The sequence below is a fragment of the Polyodon spathula genome, unplaced genomic scaffold (genome assembly GCF_017654505.1).
Source record: "Polyodon spathula isolate WHYD16114869_AA unplaced genomic scaffold, ASM1765450v1 scaffolds_1438, whole genome shotgun sequence".
Classification (NCBI taxonomy): Eukaryota; Metazoa; Chordata; class Actinopteri; order Acipenseriformes; family Polyodontidae; genus Polyodon; species Polyodon spathula.
The window spans coordinates 98,390-120,291 of record NW_024472918.1 but is presented as its reverse complement, the minus strand read 5'-3'; the positions used below and the strand labels follow the sequence as shown (position 1 = coordinate 120,291).

Sequence of the window (21,902 nt, the reverse complement as noted above, 5' to 3'; positions counted from 1 at the left end):
TGTCACCCCTGCTCTCAGAAGACTGCAGCCGGTTTGGGGTGGTTTCGCGTGCGCTAGGGAGTAGCCAGCATGACGATCGGATGTCATGCCAACAAACTCATTTCTAATGCTCAGTATCTTTGTTTTTTTCTCTTTAAAAATGATGTAACTGTCTCTGTAATGTTTATTAATTGAAGCCAAATAAACCCAATCCACCAAAAGGCATAAACAAATCGTGATATTGTTTTTTTTACTATTTATGCCCTTTTAAAAGTGCCGTTAAATTTTCTCCAGGGCCACTGCATTCCCCCCCCCCCTTAAACAAATTTTATTCTCAGTATAGAGAAACAGCAAGGTAAACATGAGGTATATACACTAAGCAGTTTTTTTATTATTATTATTACATATCACAAAATATGTACTTCTATTAAACCACGTAGCCAAACTATCAAGAGATCCAATCCAATATATCAAACACATCTACCACACATGCTTAAAAGTTTTCTTTGTAGCATTCGCTGATTGTTAAATGTAACCTTTTACAGTACAGCATGCAACCAACGCTGTGCTCTTTACAAGAAAACTTCCCCAGAGACATAAGATCACAAACATCTCCCCCCCTCCCACACAATCCCCTCAGGGAGTACTGAGAGACAAACATATTCAAAATTCTAATTAACATGCAATATCATCAGTGTGAATCGCTTGTTTAGACAAATGGGCAAATGAAAGCTTGTTGTTCCTTTTGCCAGCTTTTTGGCTTTAGAACTTCAAACTTTCTCTTACTTTTCATTTTAATCTTTTGAGATGACTGGGAAGAGATAAAGCTGAGCTGAGTTAATCAAACTGATTAAAAAAATAAAAGTGCAACAAAAGAAATCTGTACTGGCGCTTCATAAAGCTTACACATTTCCACTCACATGCAGTTGGAAGGAATCACAAGACAGCTTTCAAATAAGATTCAAAAGCAACCCACGCCAGCAACAAAACACCCAGTTAATTCAGGTCTGGGGTTCGTTACATTAGAGAAATAAAAAAGACCAATTCTACTTCAAAATAAATAACCAAAATGTGGTGGAATACCTGTTGTTTCTCAAGGACATCCCAGAACGTATTTAACTCTGTCATCTCACTTCATGCAATGAACATTAGAAATAGGGAGAACACGTGGTCTCCCTTTCTAGCTGTAATGCATTTAAACAATAGAATTCGTAGAGCGGCAAGGACATAATGGAAGCGTTACTACGTCAGCAAACATCCCTGGGGAACTCCACCCTTTTCAGCATTTCTTCATGACTGTACCAGGGACCCCCACCGCTCGGGGCCTCTGACACTACAGAGGACTGGGCTGTTCCTTCAGCACTATAGCAGGAAGCATGACCCTGCCCTGCTCTGGATGCACCATATCCCAGCCCTTTTTTATTGTCTCATGGGACATTTTAAAAGGTCAAGATAAAAAGACAAATAGATTAGTTTTTTTGCTTATTGGGTTGTTATTTCATTACTAGAAAAAAACTGCTCCATCCTTTACAATAAATTTAACCTGAGACACATACTAGAAGCCGGGTGGTCAGAACGACGAAGGCAGGAGTCAGGATATTCAACTGTATGTTTACTGTGGGCAGTTTATTAGACTTTACATCTAATTTTGGATCCTTGGGCCACTTTTAAAATTGGTCCACTTGACCTTGTCAAAGCAGGTCTGACTGTATAACATGTAAAGAGGATATAGGCCTGCACTTCAAACCTGCTGGCTCCTCTAAATCTCAAGGCGTCACACCCCTTATGACATGTATAATAAAACTAGCCTTTCATGCTTTTAGTTTTTTCTATTCTGCCAGCATGTCTTGTATGAGAACCCCACCCATCCCTTGCTGGAGCATGTTCACTGGTTTTTCTATCAGTTGTTATGCATCTTCCAATTCAAGGTTCTGGTTTGTGGCTGTTGCTGCACTCTCTTACAGTAAGTCCAGCTTTTAAATGAGACTTTCATGGTTAACAGGAAGCATGGCTAATGAGTGCTTGGAGTCTCTGCATAACCCCACCTATTCCCTATGGATATTTAAGTATTATACCTCATACACTATTACCCACAAAGTAATGGAATGTACAACAATCCAGCAAGGTTAGGTTATACATTGCATCAGTATCAATGGAAATCCTGACCTTATTTGGATTTCTGTCCATCATATGGCGTTGGACTACATATAACATAGGGCAGGTGCAACAATCAATATATATTGATATAACCCTAACATGATATATTGTATTGCACTTGAAGTACGTATCGTTTATGTCGTTATACAAGAACAAAAGCACATAGCTCATTGTAAATCACCAAGTGGTTCTTGAATGAAGAATAAGCGTGTTTTATAGCAAGAATGCATATACTCCCTATCGCATTACATTTTTGTCTTAACAAAATGGTCCATCATTAAATGACTATTTTCGCTTACTAGGCATCACACAAGTAGCTAATTAGAACAATCACATGTATTGCGATGCATACTGTATCAGGACCTGCATATTGCGAAACACATCGTATAGTGAGATTAGTGTATCTTTACACGCCTATAACAGTGTCCCTGAGATCATGATGACAATGCACTGTAGCAGCTGGCTAGGTCTTGCTGCAACCCATTGAAGCCTGTTGGGTTAAAGACTCCCAGGAAGGTCAGTAGAACCCTGGCTTGCCATCATGTGGTGAAAAGTTTGAGACCTGTACAGGCAAAAATCCAAATCTGATGAATACAATGGCTTTTCAGTTCAATGCACTGCAGGGGGGCATTTCACACATTCATTAAAAGACAAATAGGGTCTGTTTTACCCAAGGTGGAACCAATTGCAAGTCGACGGCTGAACCTCTGTCATTCTAGCCATAAAGCACACATTATATTGGATTTCCACGCTATCGACCCTGTTCTGTGGCCACATTACTTCAAGGCATTTACAAGCCTCCTCCTACACGCAGTCTCTCTTTTGTATTACAGCCTCCTCATGTAGTAGGCATTGCCCTGTAGCAAACCACAATTCCAGAACCGGAAAGGGGGCTTCTTTGGAAACTACAAGCTTATTCAAAATGACATCTTTATTTATATATATTTCAATAACTTACCTGACTTCTCCATTGCCCCACCTTTGGATGTTAACTGTGTCACCAGACACAGCCTGATCCAGTTTGTTTTCTAAAACTACTCATCGATCCTGGCAGCTCACAATGTCTCTTTTCAAAACCGCAGCAATCCTAAACTGAATAGTATAGCTGGGAAATTCCAATCACCAGACACTGTGTGAGATGACTACAAAGATATAAAATCTGGCATTGGCGTCAAGTGGAACAGGTATAAAGAGAGACAGTGACGGTGCATGCTTGAAAGATTACAATGCAGATACAGGATCAAAGATGCAATTGTTCCCTCTACTAAAATCCAACAGACACAACTTACAAGCAGACCCAAGAATGTTTCCATTTCACCAACTGCAAAGAATCAGTGGGTACTTCCTTTGTTAACAATCTGGCTGTGTGAACGTGGAGCTACACTGGAAGACAGCAACGCAAGTATATTTTGTATCTACATCAAAAGCGAGTATTTTAGCAGTTCTCCCACACAAGACAGAGGTGGCCTATTCGCAACACCACTCTCACAGCACACAGACTGCAGAGCAAGCAAGCGAAATCAACACACAGCAGAGAGCGAAGTCGCCCCACACCCAGGAGAGGTCCCGCCAACAGGGAGAAGAGGTAAAACAAACAATCACGCTTGCAGTAATACAACAAAATACACACCTGGCACCCACAAACCAACCATTTACATAATTTCCCCTTCTCGTTCACACTCTCCAACAGTCCATACTGCATTAAAGCTGTTGCAGGTGGGGCTTATCCTGGAACTGGGGTTGGGGCTGTGCCTAGAAATAGCTGATCCTGGATGTGGTTTTGTGGGAGTGTTGGGAACTGACTTTGCTTCTGACTGGTCTGTTTCTCTCTAATCACTCATGACTGGCGGGAAAACAGCAGTCAGTGTAGACAAATCCATACATTCCAATCATTTTTAAATTATTTGCTTGTGTCGCTCACTTCCAGTGTAGACCCACCTTAAGGCACAGGTACTGTAAGGAAACAACACTCCTCTGGGCATTAATCATCTGCCAACACCCCAGCCTGATGAAGACCTGCACTGCGCTGTCTGAAGTTCCATGCTTTGAAAAAGAAACCCTAATGTGAGACACAGTGCACCCCATGAATGACTCAAAAAGCAAATAAAAGAACAGCCATAGTAACCCAAGAGAAGGTATCTTTCCATTGAACGTCAGCTTGATAACCACTCGGTCAATGTGTTTAGAAAAAACATTTAGAGATTTTTGATAGACAGAGATAACATAGAAACTGATCCTCTTTGTTATAGTGTGCAGCAGCAATCTCCAATAACTTCAATATCCATTACAAATTGCAGAGCAAAAGGAGGTGGGATCAGTAGAACAAGGTTGATGTCTTTTTGTGAACAAAACAGTCATACTCCTCACAATAGCTCCACTGTCAACTACCGCCCTTGTAACAAGTAGCAGAGTATAGGAATGCTCACAGTTTCGAGTCTCTGCAGCTGAGCAGGGTCACGAAATGGTAAATCAAGATGTCTATAAAATCGCAAAGACTGTACAGGATTGATTAAGCATTATATTGCAAAAAAAAGAGAACACTCACAATAGTGTTTTAAACCCAGTGATGTGAATGTGAACTCACGAATTAGGCATGTTAAACTTCCTTTTTTTTGCAATCTATTCATAAGTATAGTATCGCTTCCCTATTGAATGAATCGGATACTGAACTGAAATTAAATGACATCATGCATAGTAAATTTATTCGAACATTTTCAGAATAAATACATTTAAAAAAACTTCACACAGATATCCAACAAAAGTACAGTACTGTATGTCTATGAAATAGAGCTAATATTTGTAAAGCTACTGGATCACAGTTGTAGACAAAAGGTTGTCACAGGTTTAAATACTGCATTACTGAACACCTTGGAATGTATTTTGAAGACTTAAGCGTGATTAATCAAGTGAAGTACTACAGGATATCAAACCCTCTAAGTGTGACTATCAATATCCCATCCTTGCAGCAACTACCTCTGCAGCTACTGTGTCTTGGCAGTAAACTAACACAAAGCAGGAGACTGCAGTTAGCGTCTGATACCTTACTTGGCATGATGACTATAAATGGCTATTTCCAGGAAAATATTACTTTTTCTCAAAATGAAACCCTGAATGCAGTGTAAGTTCCTCCCGACTGTGCAATCCTCTAATTGCTATCCAGCTGCTTTCAAATATGAACAGAGCTGCGATGTACAAAAAAATGGTCCTAAAAGGCAACAAGGCCCTGAAAAGAGTTAAGACACCAGGGACAATCTGCCTGCTATTGTTCCAGCAAGAGCTTCGGGGCATTTAAGAAACAACAGCAGTTTTCCGTAGAACATTCAAACACTGCCTCAGGGAGCAGCCTCTCTGCGGTGGAGGTTGAAGAGAAGTTGGGTTACTCACAGTAAGGAAGTCTAATTAAGATATTTTCTTGATATTATTGAACAGTTACAGTGTACAGATAAAAGGGTACTCTGCCTGATCACCCAAGTGCATCTTCATCACTGTAGAGTCCCCTCCCTCCCAAAAAAAGACAATTTCCATGTTCTGTTTCATTCTAAAACACAATTCTTTCTCCCAGTCCTCAAGGCATAAAAGCAGTTGTAAAATTACCCAATTTCTCAAATCCCTCCTCTCTCCATCTGCTCTATGATGAGCCCCGCCCCCCGTCCCCTTAATTTTACAGATAAGGCTCCTTTACACTGAAGTTCAATTTCCCATGAAAGCCCATTTCCGTACGCAGACATCCCCATAGGGAGCTGCTGTTGCTGGTATTTTGGAGATACTGTAATGCTAACTCAGCACTGAGGCACACTGCCAAAAAAGAAGCCTATGAGGATTTGTTTTTCCTTGTGATGGTTTAAAATCTGCAGCACAGCATTCACTCTGTAAAGAAAGTACTGCATTACTCTGTCTGTAGCTGACCAGGAAAGGATGGACTTATTTGCAGTCTTTTAGTGTACGGCGTCTTCTGCTTAAACAAGTATTACTGTATTCAACCGGGAAGCAAAACTACTTAATAAGCAGGGTATTGACATAGAAGGGTCATATCACTCTCTGCAACCTACATCAACCCTCCCAGCACACTTTTAACATAACCCAATCTATTCCAAAGTAGATATTAACACACCATAGAAACAGATTAAAAAATAAAAAAGACCAAATGAGCTCTTTCAAGTTAATGAACAAAATGTAATTCTGCAACATTTTATTGTGTTGCGTGTGCAGTAGGAAGGCTGAAGGTTGCTTTACTGAATTCAGCAAATTCTGACATGGGAACAGCACACAGTTTTGTAACTTTTACACTCTGCTCCATAGCTCTAGCTAGACTTACTGTCTGACATTCTTCGAAAATGCCATAGCTTTTTAAAAGCCTGCTGTCACTCATAGATGTGCTCTGTACCGCTTGTTGTTTCCAGGCTGGTCTCTCTGCACAGCATTGCTATGGGCTGCTCTGCTCTCCTCTGTTCTGTTGTCTGGTGATGTCTCCTTGCTACTCTTTGTTCAGTCTCTCCCTGTGTGATGCCATTTCAATGTGGTCTATTCTGCCTCCACTGTACTCTCACTAGACCCAGGTATTTCTGTACGTGGAATCCTTAAAAAAACAACAACAACCATATGTTATGTATCACATGCATACAATTTCGACTCTAGCGATACAATTATTTTATTTATTAAATGTTTTTGCGACTAGTCACTGAAAATAGCTTTAAAAAATAAAAAACGAGGGTAAAAAACTGAAAAGGTTAGAATTCCTTATATGGATGAAATCTATTTGGTGGACAGAACATAAAAAAAAAATAAAAATCTATTCACAACCTAGGAAAAAAGGTCCTATTGTATTGCACATCATCACAGGGCACTGCAGGTTGATGGGCATTTACAAACCACGGGGGGGGAAGTGCCCAAGAGAAAACCCCATGAATCTTCAGGCTATTTATTCTCTGCACCAAAACTGTGTGCAACAATATCAGTTTTGCAGTTGCCATCTAGTCTCTTAGCTGATTCTGGTTGCCAAACAGGTGCAGTACGGCCCAGGCTGGAGCTTAACAGAACTGGATCCATTGTGGCAATGTCAGTTCAGAAGATCAGCGAAAGACTTACTGTAGCTCTCGTTCACATAATCAAGGGAAACTGGGAAAGTACTTCACAAGAACACAGCTGATTCTAAACTGATTCAATAGCATTAAAGAGATGTGCTGTAATAATCAGAATACAATATGGATATTGGAGGTCATTCAAATCACACTTTGCTGTCTGACAATACAGTAAATATGACTTTTTAACATTTGTCTTTAGATTCATCTGCAGTTTTATGATTGGATTTACAAATGCCTGAAACCTAATTTTCCTATTTTAACCCGAAACTCACAAAAACATTTGGCCCAAACCCAATGCATATCTAATGCTTTGTAGTTATCTAGGCTGGATCAACCACGGCCATCACTAGGGCTAATGACTGAGGAGTCTTCATGCCCCCAGGGTGGTTAATCTGAACTCTAGTAGGGGTCCCAGATAGAGATGGGAAGATTGAGGAGCAATCAGGCAGAGTGACTTAGCTTCAGGGCCTTTACCTTACCCACGAAGAATCTGTGGATGACTGCATCGATGTAAGTATCAATAAGCAATGCTACCTTCCTCCACAATCTAGCATTTCACCCTGAAAACATCTTTGTGTTTCTGGCACCACCGTCTATCCTGTACGTATACCTTGTCTGTCTTTTCATCCTGAAGTGCTTTAAACGAGAAATAGACTAAAAAGAATTACTGGAACCAGGCCATTCACAAGATTCCAAGATTGCACATGCTCAAGATGAGATATTCCTGAAGACAATGCGTGAGACAGCTTGATTTCCTCCTAGAATACATTGGGAAAATTTCACATTAAAAACACTATGCACTACGTAAATAGATTGCACCATGTATTTTGCAAGTGGTCTGTAATGTACTGTAAACATGTACTTTGTGGTATTGCTGTAAGAGTTCAGAAAGTACAGCAAAAGATCTTTTAAGCAGCCAACTGCTCCACGGTTTCAGAGACTGCAAACTGAGGTACTTTAGATGTGCAAGCATTGAAGTAAATGCGTCTACTTTCCATTACTGTTTATTTACCACTCATGCAGTGCACTTTAATGGAAATGTCTCCTTATTGGTTCCTCATTCAATATTCCTTTCTTGTTGTATTGTATCTGGGACAGAAAATACTAGATTTAAACTGTACTATTTTAAGCATGCAATAAAGGTTGATGTACAGTACAGCAACACTCGTCTGCAGCTGCGTCTTCAGAGATGTGCACAGCAGGAGGCCAATTAGACAGTTTTGGTAAAAGAACAAGGAAAACGTTAGCCTGTAAGTTACAGCCTGTCTACAGGGAAGATATAAATACAGTAAGATGCATTGACTTAAATGATAAAACAACTAAGGGATTAGGGCAGGGCTACTTTTATATGGGTTTCATGGACTGCTCTCAATGCCAGCCAGTGCAGATGCTGAACCCCCCTCCCCCCCTAGACACACCACATTCTGCGTTCCATTTGTCACTCCTATTCCTTCCTGTTACAGTTTAAGGTCAATGCCTTCAGCATCTCCTCCCATCCTCTCCCACTGTGCCGAAGCTGTGGAGGCTTTTGCCATGAGCAGCCTGACTAATCTGTGCCCTCTTTAAAACAATAACCTCCAAGCAGAGTAACACGCGGTCGCAGATAAGAATAGCTGGAAAGACGGCGATCAAGGTACAACTCACTGAGATCACTATAGTCACTTAAAGCTAGTAACACTTCTACAGAACATTCTGAGACAGTACTGAAATATACCATAACATGCAGTTTAGGCAAGTGAATCTGCGGACTTTGTCTCCACAGCAGCTTGTGAGGCGAGTGCAGTAACTACCATTATATAAAGCTCATTTACTCTTTCTTTTTAAAAGTTTGTGAGACAAACCTTTGTCCCCCAGGGCTTTTGTGAGGAATACTAAGGGAGAATTCACGTTGGGGTCCTTTTTTTTTTTTTTTTTTTTTTTTTTAAGTAGTGCATTTTCAACCCATTTCTTTTTTCACATCACTTAAAATAACAGAAATAAAAACTCATAGCTGTCAGAATGATAGAATAATAAAGTTGCACAGACTGCACACACTACGCTGCACTGCAGAAAGTCCAGAGGCACTGTTGCAGTACAGTATGCATGATCCTGATCAACTCACTTGTGCCCATATAAAACCTCTTCAGTCACCCAAGGCTGGCTAAGGCAGCACTGTCATCATGGTTTAATGTACAATCAAATCCATGTACGGCAACTGAGTAATGGAACAGTGATGTTTCTATTCGGGCAATTCACACTCGAGGCATTCATGGCAGAGAACAGTAGCTTTTTTTAAGTGTACAGTACTGTATCCTCATCCCCTTAATGAATGAGGACTAACTTATGCTATTCAAATCTGAATTCCATCTGAATTAACACTTAAAATGTACAGGACTAATGGCAATGTTCAAATAACTAAATAAATAAACTGAATGTACTGGTGTTGGAACACAGCATTCATCACATTCATCTGAAGCAAATAGTGACTTGCAAATGTACTGTAAGGCAATGTATTTCTTTCGCCAAGGCCATAGCATGGTCTCCCACTGGCGTCACTTTTTGAAGCTACAGAGCGAGTACAGTTAAATTCACACTACTGTATACTGTGCATTATTAAATCCTTTTTTTTAATCAATGTAGTTAGCAACCCTTACAGATCAACCACGAAAAATAACACTTTGGTTAGCTGAAGGTGCCCACTGTCTGTCCATTGGCGACAACTAAATTAAAAAAAAGATATAGTACATATAGTAGTAATAGCATGCATATAGTACTTCTGAACCTGTGTTAATAAGAATCTGCCAAATCTGTGGTGTCTGTCATAAAGCATGGTTCCTCTTCATGCATCCCCTGTTCACGCACAAACTACAGCCCACATCGCACTTATTTACCTCGGGAAAAGCAGTTCCTTCCCAGCAGAAGGGATATTTCCCCTTTGCTAGGGCTTTTGATTCCTGTTTTAAATGTCTCTTATTAGTCGTAATAAAATTGTTTAAGACTTTTGACCTGGTGTCTTTCATTTTACACTCAGCTTTGTTAAAAAAGTGGAAGGTACACTCATGAGCTGCAGCTGTGGCCAAATTCTGACCGCCATTATAGTACAGAACATCTTGGTACAGCAACTAAGCCTGTTGCAATCTCTTGATTTTTTCATGGTACTGCTTCAGCTAACTGGTTGACTGTTCACAAGGGAACCAGTTTGCAGAAGTATTGGACTATTATGATGCAGCCAGTTACATGCACGTAACTAGTACAAGGAACTCACATTTCAGATATGCAGCTTCAGTAAAGCACAGGGATTTTTATAAGCCATTAAATTTGATTAGGGAACACGGAGCAGTGCAACCTTAGGGCCAGCAAATGTGATTAAAAAATGATGCACTGAAATCCTACAACACATGTAAAATCTAACTAATCGTTTGGAAAATGATGCATCTTACTTGCAGTAAACCATGCAGTCAACTGCTTTCCCACAGTGCAGTCAGATTAAAGTTGAATCGCTCACTGACAGAACAGATTTTACTTAATCATGAAGTAGGACAATAATCTAAATGGTACAAAACGAGCAAGAAACATCACCATTTTATTCTGATCAGCTCTTTCACATTTTGGGATATTAAAAGGTGTGTAAACAAGCTTTAATAAAAAAATAAAAACATGTTTTAAATAAGTGTTTAAATAATACATACACACCATTTCTGATAACAACTGCAAATATAAAACCATCAGATTGAGTTTTTCCAAAGTGGTTACCACTTATCCTCGGACCACTGGACTATCATTTCTACACTGTGCTTCGGGAATGTGTTCAGCAGCAAGCATCATGAATGATTTCCCCTTAATTACACTTAAAAGCCAGCGAATACCAGCTTGTCAGCACACAGTCTTTCAGGTACAATATCAGTTACTCTATTTTACCACCCGCCTGCAGCCTAACTGGGATTCACTACGCAATGTTTGTCTTGTTTGTTTGATTTTAAGGCAGGTTAACACACACTGCAATTGTTTGTTATGACACATAATAGGCCAATCAGATTAAAACTCCCTAGCAATGTCCCAAAAACAAATAAGAAAACCCAGACATTCCTCTCTTCAACTGGGGAAGCAGTCTGTTTCATGATGAAAACACCACCACTGTATAGCTCAGCTTCGGAACTGCTTATCCAGTATAGTGCAACTCTATACTCTAGTTTTTAACTGATGACCAATAAAACCTTGGTTACCCCAACAATGGATTATTAAAGCCCTTCTGTGGTTTCAGTTGTCATCGTGTTACTGCTTTCTTGGACGTGATCAGTGCACACGGCATGATAATTGATCTACAAAACAAACAGACCCAAACACTACTCGAACAAATATTTTTTAACATGTATTCGGATACACAAATCAGATGTTAGAAATGACAAAAATACCTTGCACTTATTCACCGCCTCACCAGAAACTGTGCAACAGTTTAAAAAATGGCAAATGAAAAACAGCTCTGTGTGATATGCGAGAGTAATGTATATAAAAAAAAAAAAAAAAAAAAAAAACACAGCAGCTCTCAAGCCTCTATTTAAAAGTTTTAGGCAGCAAAAAGTAAACAACCCAGATTATGTGCGCGCACGCATGGTGATCTCTGTGGAAAGCCATCTGGGTCAAAAGCATTGCGCTGCTTTAGAGAGTCAGACTCTCATGGGACAGAAAAAAGGCAAGCACGTCATTCTGAAATGCCTCTTAAACAGTGCCAGCGTTATGTGGAATGTAATAAATGAGGACCAAGACGGCGTGTTCTTTTCACCTTCGTTTAAAACGACATTTCCATGTTTGTTTTTAAGTGTTTAAAAATGAAATTTCAGTTTTCGTTTGCTTGTTCAACTACAAAAAGGCACAAGCAAACCTCATGTTATTACTTTATGAAATCGTGTTGATGGCCGCTGTTTACTGTGAAGAAATGGCATTGGCAAGGAATGAAAAAAAAAAAAGTAAAAAATAAATCAAATGTGGCGTCAACTTTATGTACTCTTTCAGGAATAAAAAAAAAAAAAAAAAATTACTTTAACTACTATTTGGCATCCTTTATTTTGTAGTTAATTCACACAATTCTTTAATTCTGGGATATTTCTCTACTTTAATGTGTTACATATTGTAACGTCTTGCTGTAAAATAAAGACAAACACACAGGGGCCACGCCCCCCCTGCCCCTGCTGCTATGCTGTCTCTGCCTGTGTTCTCAGCAATATAATGTGTTTTATTACTTTTTGAAAACGAACGAATACCGAAACAGATATTTAAATTATGAGAACATGAAAATCCTGTGTTCGCCCCAGCATTGCTCGGGAGTCACGTAAATACAGTATCTCTACTGTAATGTACTCTATACATTTACTGCATTACTGAGGGGTTGGGAAGTGCTAAAATGTAGCCTGATCTGTGCATTGTAAATGCCAGCAATCACCTTTCTAAACCTTTTCACTGGCATTTGACACATGTTAAACATTATGTATAGAAATGGAATTCCTTGAGGCTGATGATTTAAGTCATAGTAAGCATGCAACCACTGCAGTTCCATCAGATTAAAAGGTTCCACTCCAACTGTGCAGTTTTGGGAAAAGTGCTTTTGTTTGTGTTCAATCCGTCCAGCTGCCTCCCAATTCCATTTTTTTTAAAAATCAGCTGTTTTTGTTTCATACTTTTGTAAAACTAAAAAAAAAAAAAAAAAAATTGCTGAAGAGGTGGTTTGTGAGCAGTTCTGAGAAGCAATCTTTGAATCATAGCACACTGGTGGGTTAACTTCCCTTTCCAGTGTTTAAAAAGAAACAAAAAAAAACAAGTTTAAAGATTGTTAAATAAACACACACTCTGACATATTAATAAGCGCGCTGCATAGTTACCATATGTACTGTATTAATTACAGAAAATGTACTAAGAGGCAAAGTTGGGCAACCCCATCTGCAACTGGCAACAACAGCACCTCCCATGAGCTATACTATCAAAAACATCCTAAACATCGTAAATATAAAACTGTAATTGAACTGGAACCTTGCTGAGCGCTAGATAAATAAGCTTTGCAGAAGCACAGTAGGTGTAGCTGTGAGCTGATTTTTATTAGGACAAAGTTGTCATTGTCACCATCAGTTGATAGAGCAGCTGTCCTTTTTATAAATCTCTGACTAGGAAAGCGTCAGCCTGTTCAAGAAACCTACAAGACGGCTCCATCCTGCTCCTGAAGAACCTCGTCCTACCTGATATAGGCTCTAGCTTACTGGGCAAATCCTTTTTCACCCCTGCATCTGGAGGTCGTGTCTTCTGATTTGTATTCCCCATTTAAATAGCGGTCTGTCGCCAGAATCCCAGGTGAAGTCCTTACCGTTCTCTTCTCTACTTCACACTGGTCAGGAGCATTTCATAAAGCACCCACTGAGTCACTCAACAGCATTAGCTCAGTTACTCATGGAATAAAGCACGAGGACCTGTCATGCTTTTTTGTTCTTCTTCTTGCTGGAGTTAAAAAGTAAGTCAGTAAAAACTCTTTTCCCAGAAAAGTTCAAACTTTTATATTCTTCAACAAACAATAAATACCCTCAAATGTATTTTAAGAAGAAACTGTTTGAACAACCGCTCAATTCCTTCTGTCCCTAAAAAGGGTTACACATGTATTAAGATCAAGAAGAATATCACATTGGTTGCTGCTTATAATCCCCAAAAGGTCCAAGAGCAGTGTTTCTCCCATCAGATATATTAAACAAACTACTTCTTTACTCCAAAGCGACACTCTTGCGTTCTCCTCTGGTTCAAGAGCCTTGTTTGTTTCACTTTAACTTCTTCCCCCTCAGTGTTTTAGTAATTAGCTCCCCCGCCTACGTCTGGTCTTTAGGTTTTAATTACAGTATACAGCATATTTCAACATTTTGTTACAGGGAAAACAGTTTTCACATTCCTGGAGAAACTACTCACTCATACGGACCAACCCTCAAACTACGGTACAGTAAGTTCCACAGTTTCTCAGACGATAACAGTGGGAAACCCTAGCTCTATAGGGGACTACTATATTATAAATCGACAGCAAAATCTAAATTTATACTAGCTCATTCTTATTTTAAAGAGACGAGAGAGATTTCAAAACATGCAGTATTAATTTAAGCCTTTAGAATGTACATAACCCAGAATCAAGATAAAAAGGTGTCGTAAGAAAATGTGACACTCAGGAAAGGAAATAGAAGAGAAAAACCTGGTTCTTACTTGTACAGTACATGACATTTTGGGTGGGATCATTTGTAATTCATGGAAGCCAACCTTTTCGTTTGGGGATTTAAATGCTATTTTTATAGAACAAAAAAAAAAAAAAGTGCATTTGTGTAACGACAGAAATTAAACGTCAAGACCGTCCAATTTTACCGAACAATGTCAGCAGGGATTATTGATTTGTCACAGTACAGCACAGGGGTTTCTTCAGTCCAGACAACAGTACATTGCGGTGCACTGGTACCAATATCGACTTGACTACAGAGAGGTTTGAGGCAATCGCTAATCAGCGTGACACTGCAAAGCAGTATATCAAGTGACAAACGGAAGGGAATGTAACACCAACACACACAGAGGAGGATACGATGCTTCACTGTACTTCCTTTTTTTTTGGTGACTTTGTACAGTACTGTTAACAATTCCATTCCGTCATACATTCATCATGAAGTTCAAACAGCGCATACATTTAATATCACTATCGGAAACAAATGGCTCATCTTCAACTCAAGAAAAGACTATCACCCTTCTTTAAAGCATATATGCAAGAATAGAAAACAACTATAGCAGGTTATACTCAAGTGTAATCTGGCACCCCAGTTACAGTCAGATCAACTCTCCCCTGACAGCTCTGCTCTCCTCCTGCTCACAGCCGACTGAGGGAACACAACTTTGTAATGCTTGATTGGCGTCTGCCTGCTCCAGAGACCAGAGCCAATAGAGAAAGCTTCTATTGCAGTATGGACTCCAGTGTGGAAATGATAAACCCAAAAAAGTTTTGTGTCAAATTTTAAAATAGGATAGATAGATAGATAGATAGATAGATAGATAGATAGATAGATAGATAGATAGATAGATAGATAGATAGATAGATAGATAGATAGATAGATAGATCTTGTCAACGAGTGGCACTTCATTACTGTTTGTCATCAGGTTTCAATGCATATTTGGAGGCTTAGGTAGTGGTCTGTTGGGAATCTGGATTGCTGCCTCCAGTCTGCTGTTTCACCTGACCCAGACGTAACTACAGAGACTGAGCTCCCTGTCTGCCCCGCCAGGATTCTGCTATAATAAGTAACAGCTGGAGAAATTTCACTTGAAAAAAACTGCAGTGAGTCATTGTTAAGAGCAGAAAAATGTGCTACATATAGTGAATGTCTTTAAAAAAAATAAATAAAAAGCTATGACAACAACCCTAAATCTGAAAGAGTTTTAAAAGAGAGGCCAAACTGAAAGCATTGCAGACACCTGAAATGGCAACAAGGGTCAAACTATACTAGGCTTTCCAAAAGTTATGCTGTCAAAGCATATATGAGATGCTAAAGTCCAACTAGGGCCATTTCTTCAGAGCTTTTCAGTGGCCACTGACTGCTGTGGGCTTGGAGTTCAGTATACAGAACATGCAACTGCATCTAGAGCTTCATCCCTCCACTTTCAGACAGCCATATCCTTAACTGCACATCCAGACTTGTCAAACCCTCTCAGCCTCCAGGCAATGCACTTTGTTTTTCTCTGAGCAACACTTAGCTTAATCCACAGAGTTATCTGAACAGCAGCATTGTTTAAATTGAAGCCAGTTCTGTAGCTTTGAGCAAAGGGTGGTGCAGCAAACAGGCTTCGATGCCTTAGCGTTATGATCCCCCATTGTGAAATAGGAAACTGCTGAAGTCTGAATCCATTTCCCTGTTTTGTTTGTTTTTGGGGCGACAACAGAAGCTGGGCTGCTGCCTGCTGCCAGATAGTATTCAGAGGCAGGGAGTCGCAATCTCGAGCATTTCAAAAGCAACTCTTTTTAATGGATTTCTCAATGACATTCTAGAATGAAATGGGAAGCCATTTTTTTTAACTCTGCTGTATTTGCCCCATTCAAATATGTTGCCAAATTACCTTATTAGGTCATATTTTACTTCTTTCAGTAGACCACCACCTTTATGGTGAAACAACACAATAAACAATAGAGAACATTGCACATTAACTCTTTTTCCAGGGTGCAGTAGCTGGTGTACCAAATGGTGCAAAATAGTGTAATTAAGTACAGCTTAGTCTCTCCTCAAACACATCTGCTGATCTTCATGTGAAGCAGTGTATGCAAGGCGAAGCCTGGGCGTTCCTGTGTAAAATGTATTTGACAAAGTCTTGTAGCGGATACAATAAAGTTTAAATTTGCTGTTTTAAACATTTCCCAAATCAGGGGAGTCCAGTCATGCATGCGCCTGGAGGGCCATTCCACTCCAGGTTTAACAGGTAAAATGAGATCATTACCTACCTCAGGGTCTGGATGGAGGTTTAATTGGTTTAATGAAACACTTTACAACATGGTTGGAACAAAAGACCAAGAGTGAAAGGTCCAACTTTGGCCACTCCTGGCCTAAAGGAACCCATCTGGTAGCAAAAGGGCACAGTTTAGAACATGGACATCTCACTCTCATCCTGAAAATTTGATTTAAAGTGGTCATTAGCCAAGACCCCTTTTAAAAGTGATTATTATGCGGAAATTCAAACTTTGTTAGGACCGAATGACCAACTGTGTGGAAATCAACAGCACGCCTCTATGATTCTGGCTAAACAGTTTTCAGATGGACCCAAAGTGACTACAAATGAATCTATGGTGCTGTGAAAATCAGAACACAAAAGCAGCCTCTTATTTCCATTCTATTATGACAGACTATTTACGATCAGAGTATTTTCATCGTATTGACACTCAAAAAGCATAGTCATATAAATCCCGAGCCTTGATTAAAACACTTTCACTGTGCAACACACACACCCAACATAACATATATTTGTTCAAACTATCATTTATTTGATTTTGTGCATGTGTGTGTGTGTGTGGGACTCATATACTCTGCAGCGATTACTGAAAGTGAAAGAAAAAAAGGACATCCAATCATGCATTATCCTTTACCAGTGTCAACAAACACTCTGCATCCTGCTTGTGAGGAAATGCTATTGAGGAAGGAGAGACTGCTTACGGGTGAGAAGTACAACAAGCACATACACCTCTGTGCTACAAAAGCCCACTGAACAGAAAGCAAAAGAGCCATGTGATCAGGTCTGCCACCAGGCTATAAATTCTAAGCAAATGGATACCGTCATTCCTTCATGTTAAGGCACGCAGCCTCATTAGGGAGTTATTGTGAAGTTTTGGCTGTATCCTGAGGGCGGAGCATTCTAATGTCATTCATGGATCCTGAGGCAGAAATAGGCTGTGTGTTGTGTCATGCATATAATCTAGATGATGTTCACCGCTGCTAATGCTACTGTTTAAGGACAAGCACCTTTTTTATTTGGCTTGCAGCATTGCATTTTGGGAGGGTGTTCTTGATTTGAACTCTTGCAGCACTTTGAAAACTGGATAGTTTTAAATAAACAACGTTTATTTCAGTTTCCCCGCTGACAACGGCCACTGTATGACCAGAAGCTAGCCTAACTATGCCTCACTGTCCTCACAAACTTTCAACTGAATGAATCAATATGATTCACTGCCAATAAATACATGAGCTTACTTTATACTTAACTTTAAGATAACACAATATTTGCAAAGCAAGGTCTATGTGGTTTTTTTTTCCCCTAGCTAAATCGTGTACTTTCTGTAGAGCCTAGTGCTGGCTGGATTACATTTTTTCAGGGTAATGAGACTTGCATGCATGTTCAGTATTTATGATGGTGAATTAATGGAAAATTCTAAGTATAATGACTGAATATCTATTTGAATAATGAAATGCCAGTTTTCAAATACGTTGCACTGACAGCTCACCTGCTGTGAAAAACCTGCCGCAAATTCATATCAATGATCAGAGATGCTAATTATGGGAAGAGCGAGGCATTGAGGACAGCTCTTCTAAACATGCAGTCACTCCCAATAAATGACAGCAGGCAAAATGTCATTTGCTAATGTCAATCTTGATCTATAATTCGCACTAAAGCTTTTAGCAATTTAGTGAGAGGCCGACCTTTGTATACGACACAATGCAAAGGGGAAGAATGAGTCTTCCCTTGTATGTGAAGCATGAGTCATCCGTGCATCAAAACAAATGGGAATTTTTTTGCAACCATTTTTCGGTCTAAGCGTGACTATATGGTAATTTGCTGAAATGCAAACAGATTCTTATGCGGTTGAATAAAAAGATAGACCACACCCCCACACATACACATGCCCTGGTACGACATGTTACCCTTACTTCCTCACTGCATTAATACATTTATTTATTTATTTTCTTTTTTTAAAAGACTGCTCCAGGGTTTACATCTGGATTCTTTAAAAAAATGTCTTAAAAAAGATTATACATGGATTCCACGGTAAACACCGCAAGAATTAGTGGCTTGAGAGAAAAGGCAGCATGGACCATAATCTGTTTTCCCTTCATTAAAAAAAAAAAAGTCAATTGTATTTAGGTTAAAAAAAAAAAAAAAAAAAAGTTTAACCTGAAATCTAATCCACTCTAGTATCAGAGCACCAGGCATCATAGTAGCACAGCATACTTCAGCCAGTCTGACGAGGCTTGAAAATAGACATAACAATATTTAAAAAAGGAACTGAAGATCGCTGACAGACTGGTTTAAAAAGGCTTGGGTTTAAGATCAGTTCCTTTTTATTCCAATATAAATCTGCAGCTGTAAACCATGTGTACAATGTTGCTTTGGTTGCTGTATATCTACAGTATTTGCCACAACTAAATACATAGGCCTTGTATATGATATAGTAAATTGTAGGTCAATTTGTTACCAGAATACACAAAGCATTTATGTCCAGTTGTGACCTGTGAGAAATCCACGCTCAAAAAACCAAGGATTTATCTTACTCTGAATGCCATTTCAGTTCTCTTTCTTTTACTAAAGAAGCACTGAAATTACCCGTTGCTTCAATGATTCTGTCAAGAGCTTGCGTGCCATACAACTACTCTTTGAGACCACGGTCCAGGACATCTCCAGTACAGTTCAGCACCCTAGTGCTCATCTGTACAGGATGCAACAGCAGGTGCAGCCTTCAGTCGACTTCAACCATCAGCAAACATCAACCTCACCTCTGCCTGGCCAAAAAAATCCAATATACAGAAATCCTTCCTTTAGAGTAGTCTGCCGATTCAAGGGCAGATTATTCAGCCCCACTGTGGGACTCCTTCCTAGGGATCAGAAACAGCTGAGAGAAATCCGCCACTAGTCTGTGACTGTGAGGCCGGCACATATTTAGGAGAGTCCCCAGCAAGTGGTAATGTGGTTCGGATTTCCATTTCAGCTGTAGAATTTTTTTTGACAGACCCCCCCCGGACCCCCCCGAATGGTATGCACTGCTGTCTGCATAAGACTGAGTTAAATACAATATGACTTTCCCAAGTGGTAATAATTTTAGCAGCTGTATAAAGGATTTGAATGAAAGTCCTCCTCTGAACTAGAAAGAGTGGTGGATGACTTTACTAAGTACACAGTGTTACTAATTCTGCCTAATCTGTGTCAGAACAACTTTCACACAAAAGAACTGCAATCTTATTTTATAGAAGCAGTGAGACTGTGTTGCACATTATGTAAAATATTATTTTAGTTTTCTCAGGGTGTTAAATTTTACAACAAGCATGTTACAAAAATATTCAGAGAGAACTCATAACATTATACAAATTAAACATTATGAAAAAGTCAAACACTACAGTATGTCAAATGTAATTATAATATATTATATAATATATATATATATATATATATATATATATATATATATATATATATAATACCACCGTGAGTCACACATTTGCCACTAAAAAGAATTACTGGTTCACCACATGTTATACATTTGACTGTCATAGAATGCAGCAATCCAGGGTGAAAAACAAAATCTCTGGAGCACTGAATAATCAGGAGATCCATCTCATCAGTGCATTCCATTGCAGCCTGTCAACACTGCCCCAGCCCTGCACACAGACTGCTCCTCAAAGCAACTCCAGGCGTATACAACAAACACAAACAGCCTGATAACGGCTTGCAACTTCAAACACGTGCATTGTATTACTGTTTATACGAATAATCAATCCACCAGGTTTTGCATTCTGAGAAGCTATACAGCCCACATGACTGCTGTATGTTTACTGATCGATCGTGTGTACCAGTACAAACTACAGCAGCACTAGCATCACAAGAGAACAAAATAATCGACCCAAATATCAAACAGCAGTCCCGTTTTTGTGCCAGTCTCTACTGTCTAGTCAGACAACTTGCGCTGCACCAGTCGTAAATAGAAACAAAATATATTTAAAGTTAAAAAAAAAAAAAAAAAAAAAAAACAATTGCTTATTTAGAAATACAGTATTATATTACAAATTCTGAAACATTCACAACGTCAACAGAACCGGTCACGCATTTATAACCAGACATGTAAATAAACACAATATGTTCATCTAAAAGAAAAAGGCAGCTAATTACCAATGATTTATTATTTATTTGCGATTTTTTTTTTTTTTTTTGTGTGGTAAATTAAAGGTTTTACTTTGTATCTGTCTTTTTCCCCTCTGGGTTGATCTGAAAAGCGAAAATGCATGCTATATCTACTCTTTGCACTTAGTCGAGATACTATCCCAGTTGTGATGCGCATAGTTCATTTAAAACTAACCTAAATACACCATATCCGCATTTATAACGGTAAGTGTGAATTTGGCTTTATATGAAACGGATCTGAAATTGTTCCGATTCAGAGCAACAGTTTAGAGATGCTATATCCCCTTCACACAATCTAACAGGGAAATCAAATTACGTTTAAACCACCAAGAACACAAACTCTGAGGACTTCTACTTTCAAGCAACGCCTTGTTTAAAACACGCAAAACGGTACGAGTACTAAATCAAAACGTCCCCACCACCAGGCCTGGGCATCCTCGGGGTGTCCTGTCACCGCCAGCCGTCCATCAACCCCAGGGCCCAGGCAGCTTGCCTTACCTTGTTTCTCTATCTTCCCAGACATTTCCAAGGAACAGTGTCGGTGTCTGTCGACGAGAAAACCCCGCTATCGGTTGTTCCCCAAAAATTGGGGCCTTTTTACTGCGGCATCATTAGAAAAACCAAGCGAAGCTGCAGATTTTCCCCTGAATTCAGAAGACTCTTCTCTTCGCCCGCGGTACAGCTTTCTTTTTTTTTTTTTTTTTTTTTTTTTTTTTTTTGCTTTACCCAGACTCGCAATACTGAATGAGGCGACAGAAACAGACCTCCCTGTCTAATCTATCTGTCAGAAGGATTGCGATCATCGCCCCCTAAAGGCTGGAATGGAAAACATTCACAGAGTTGCAACTTTCTGCCTATGTCGTTTGACTGGTGTGAAAGACACATGTCCAATTCTGCTTCTGTGTACCCCAGGTAATGAACACATGTATGTGAAATACAATTATGGTATTGTTTATATTACCAGGTATTGTTTTACCAGCTTCAGTGAAGGAATCTCTAGACCTGTTAATTTATACACACACATCTTCAGTGCTGTCCACTGATGCCCTATAGTTGGAATAT

The 21,902-nt window shown here is 39.4% G+C and overlaps 1 protein-coding gene across 17 annotated transcripts in view; it reads right to left on the bottom strand.

Annotated features, from left to right (window-relative positions):
• The window catches only part of rapgef1a (Rap guanine nucleotide exchange factor (GEF) 1a), a 63,681-nt gene extending 42,043 nt beyond the window's left edge, over window positions 1–21,638 (bottom strand). For 3 of the 17 annotated variants that reach the window (XM_041242907.1, XM_041242909.1, XM_041242906.1), the window contains exon 1: window positions 13,421–13,641. In XM_041242907.1, the coding sequence (XP_041098841.1) occupies window positions 13,421–13,502 (82 nt within the window). In that variant the 5' untranslated portion in view covers window positions 13,503–13,641. Of the gene's footprint in view, window positions 1–6,451; window positions 6,715–13,420; window positions 13,661–21,338 lie in introns of those variants that run through there. The other 14 variants (XM_041242901.1, XM_041242895.1, XM_041242897.1 and 11 more) reach the window with 13 other exon arrangements.
• Window positions 21,639–21,902: the final 264 nt, after the last annotated feature.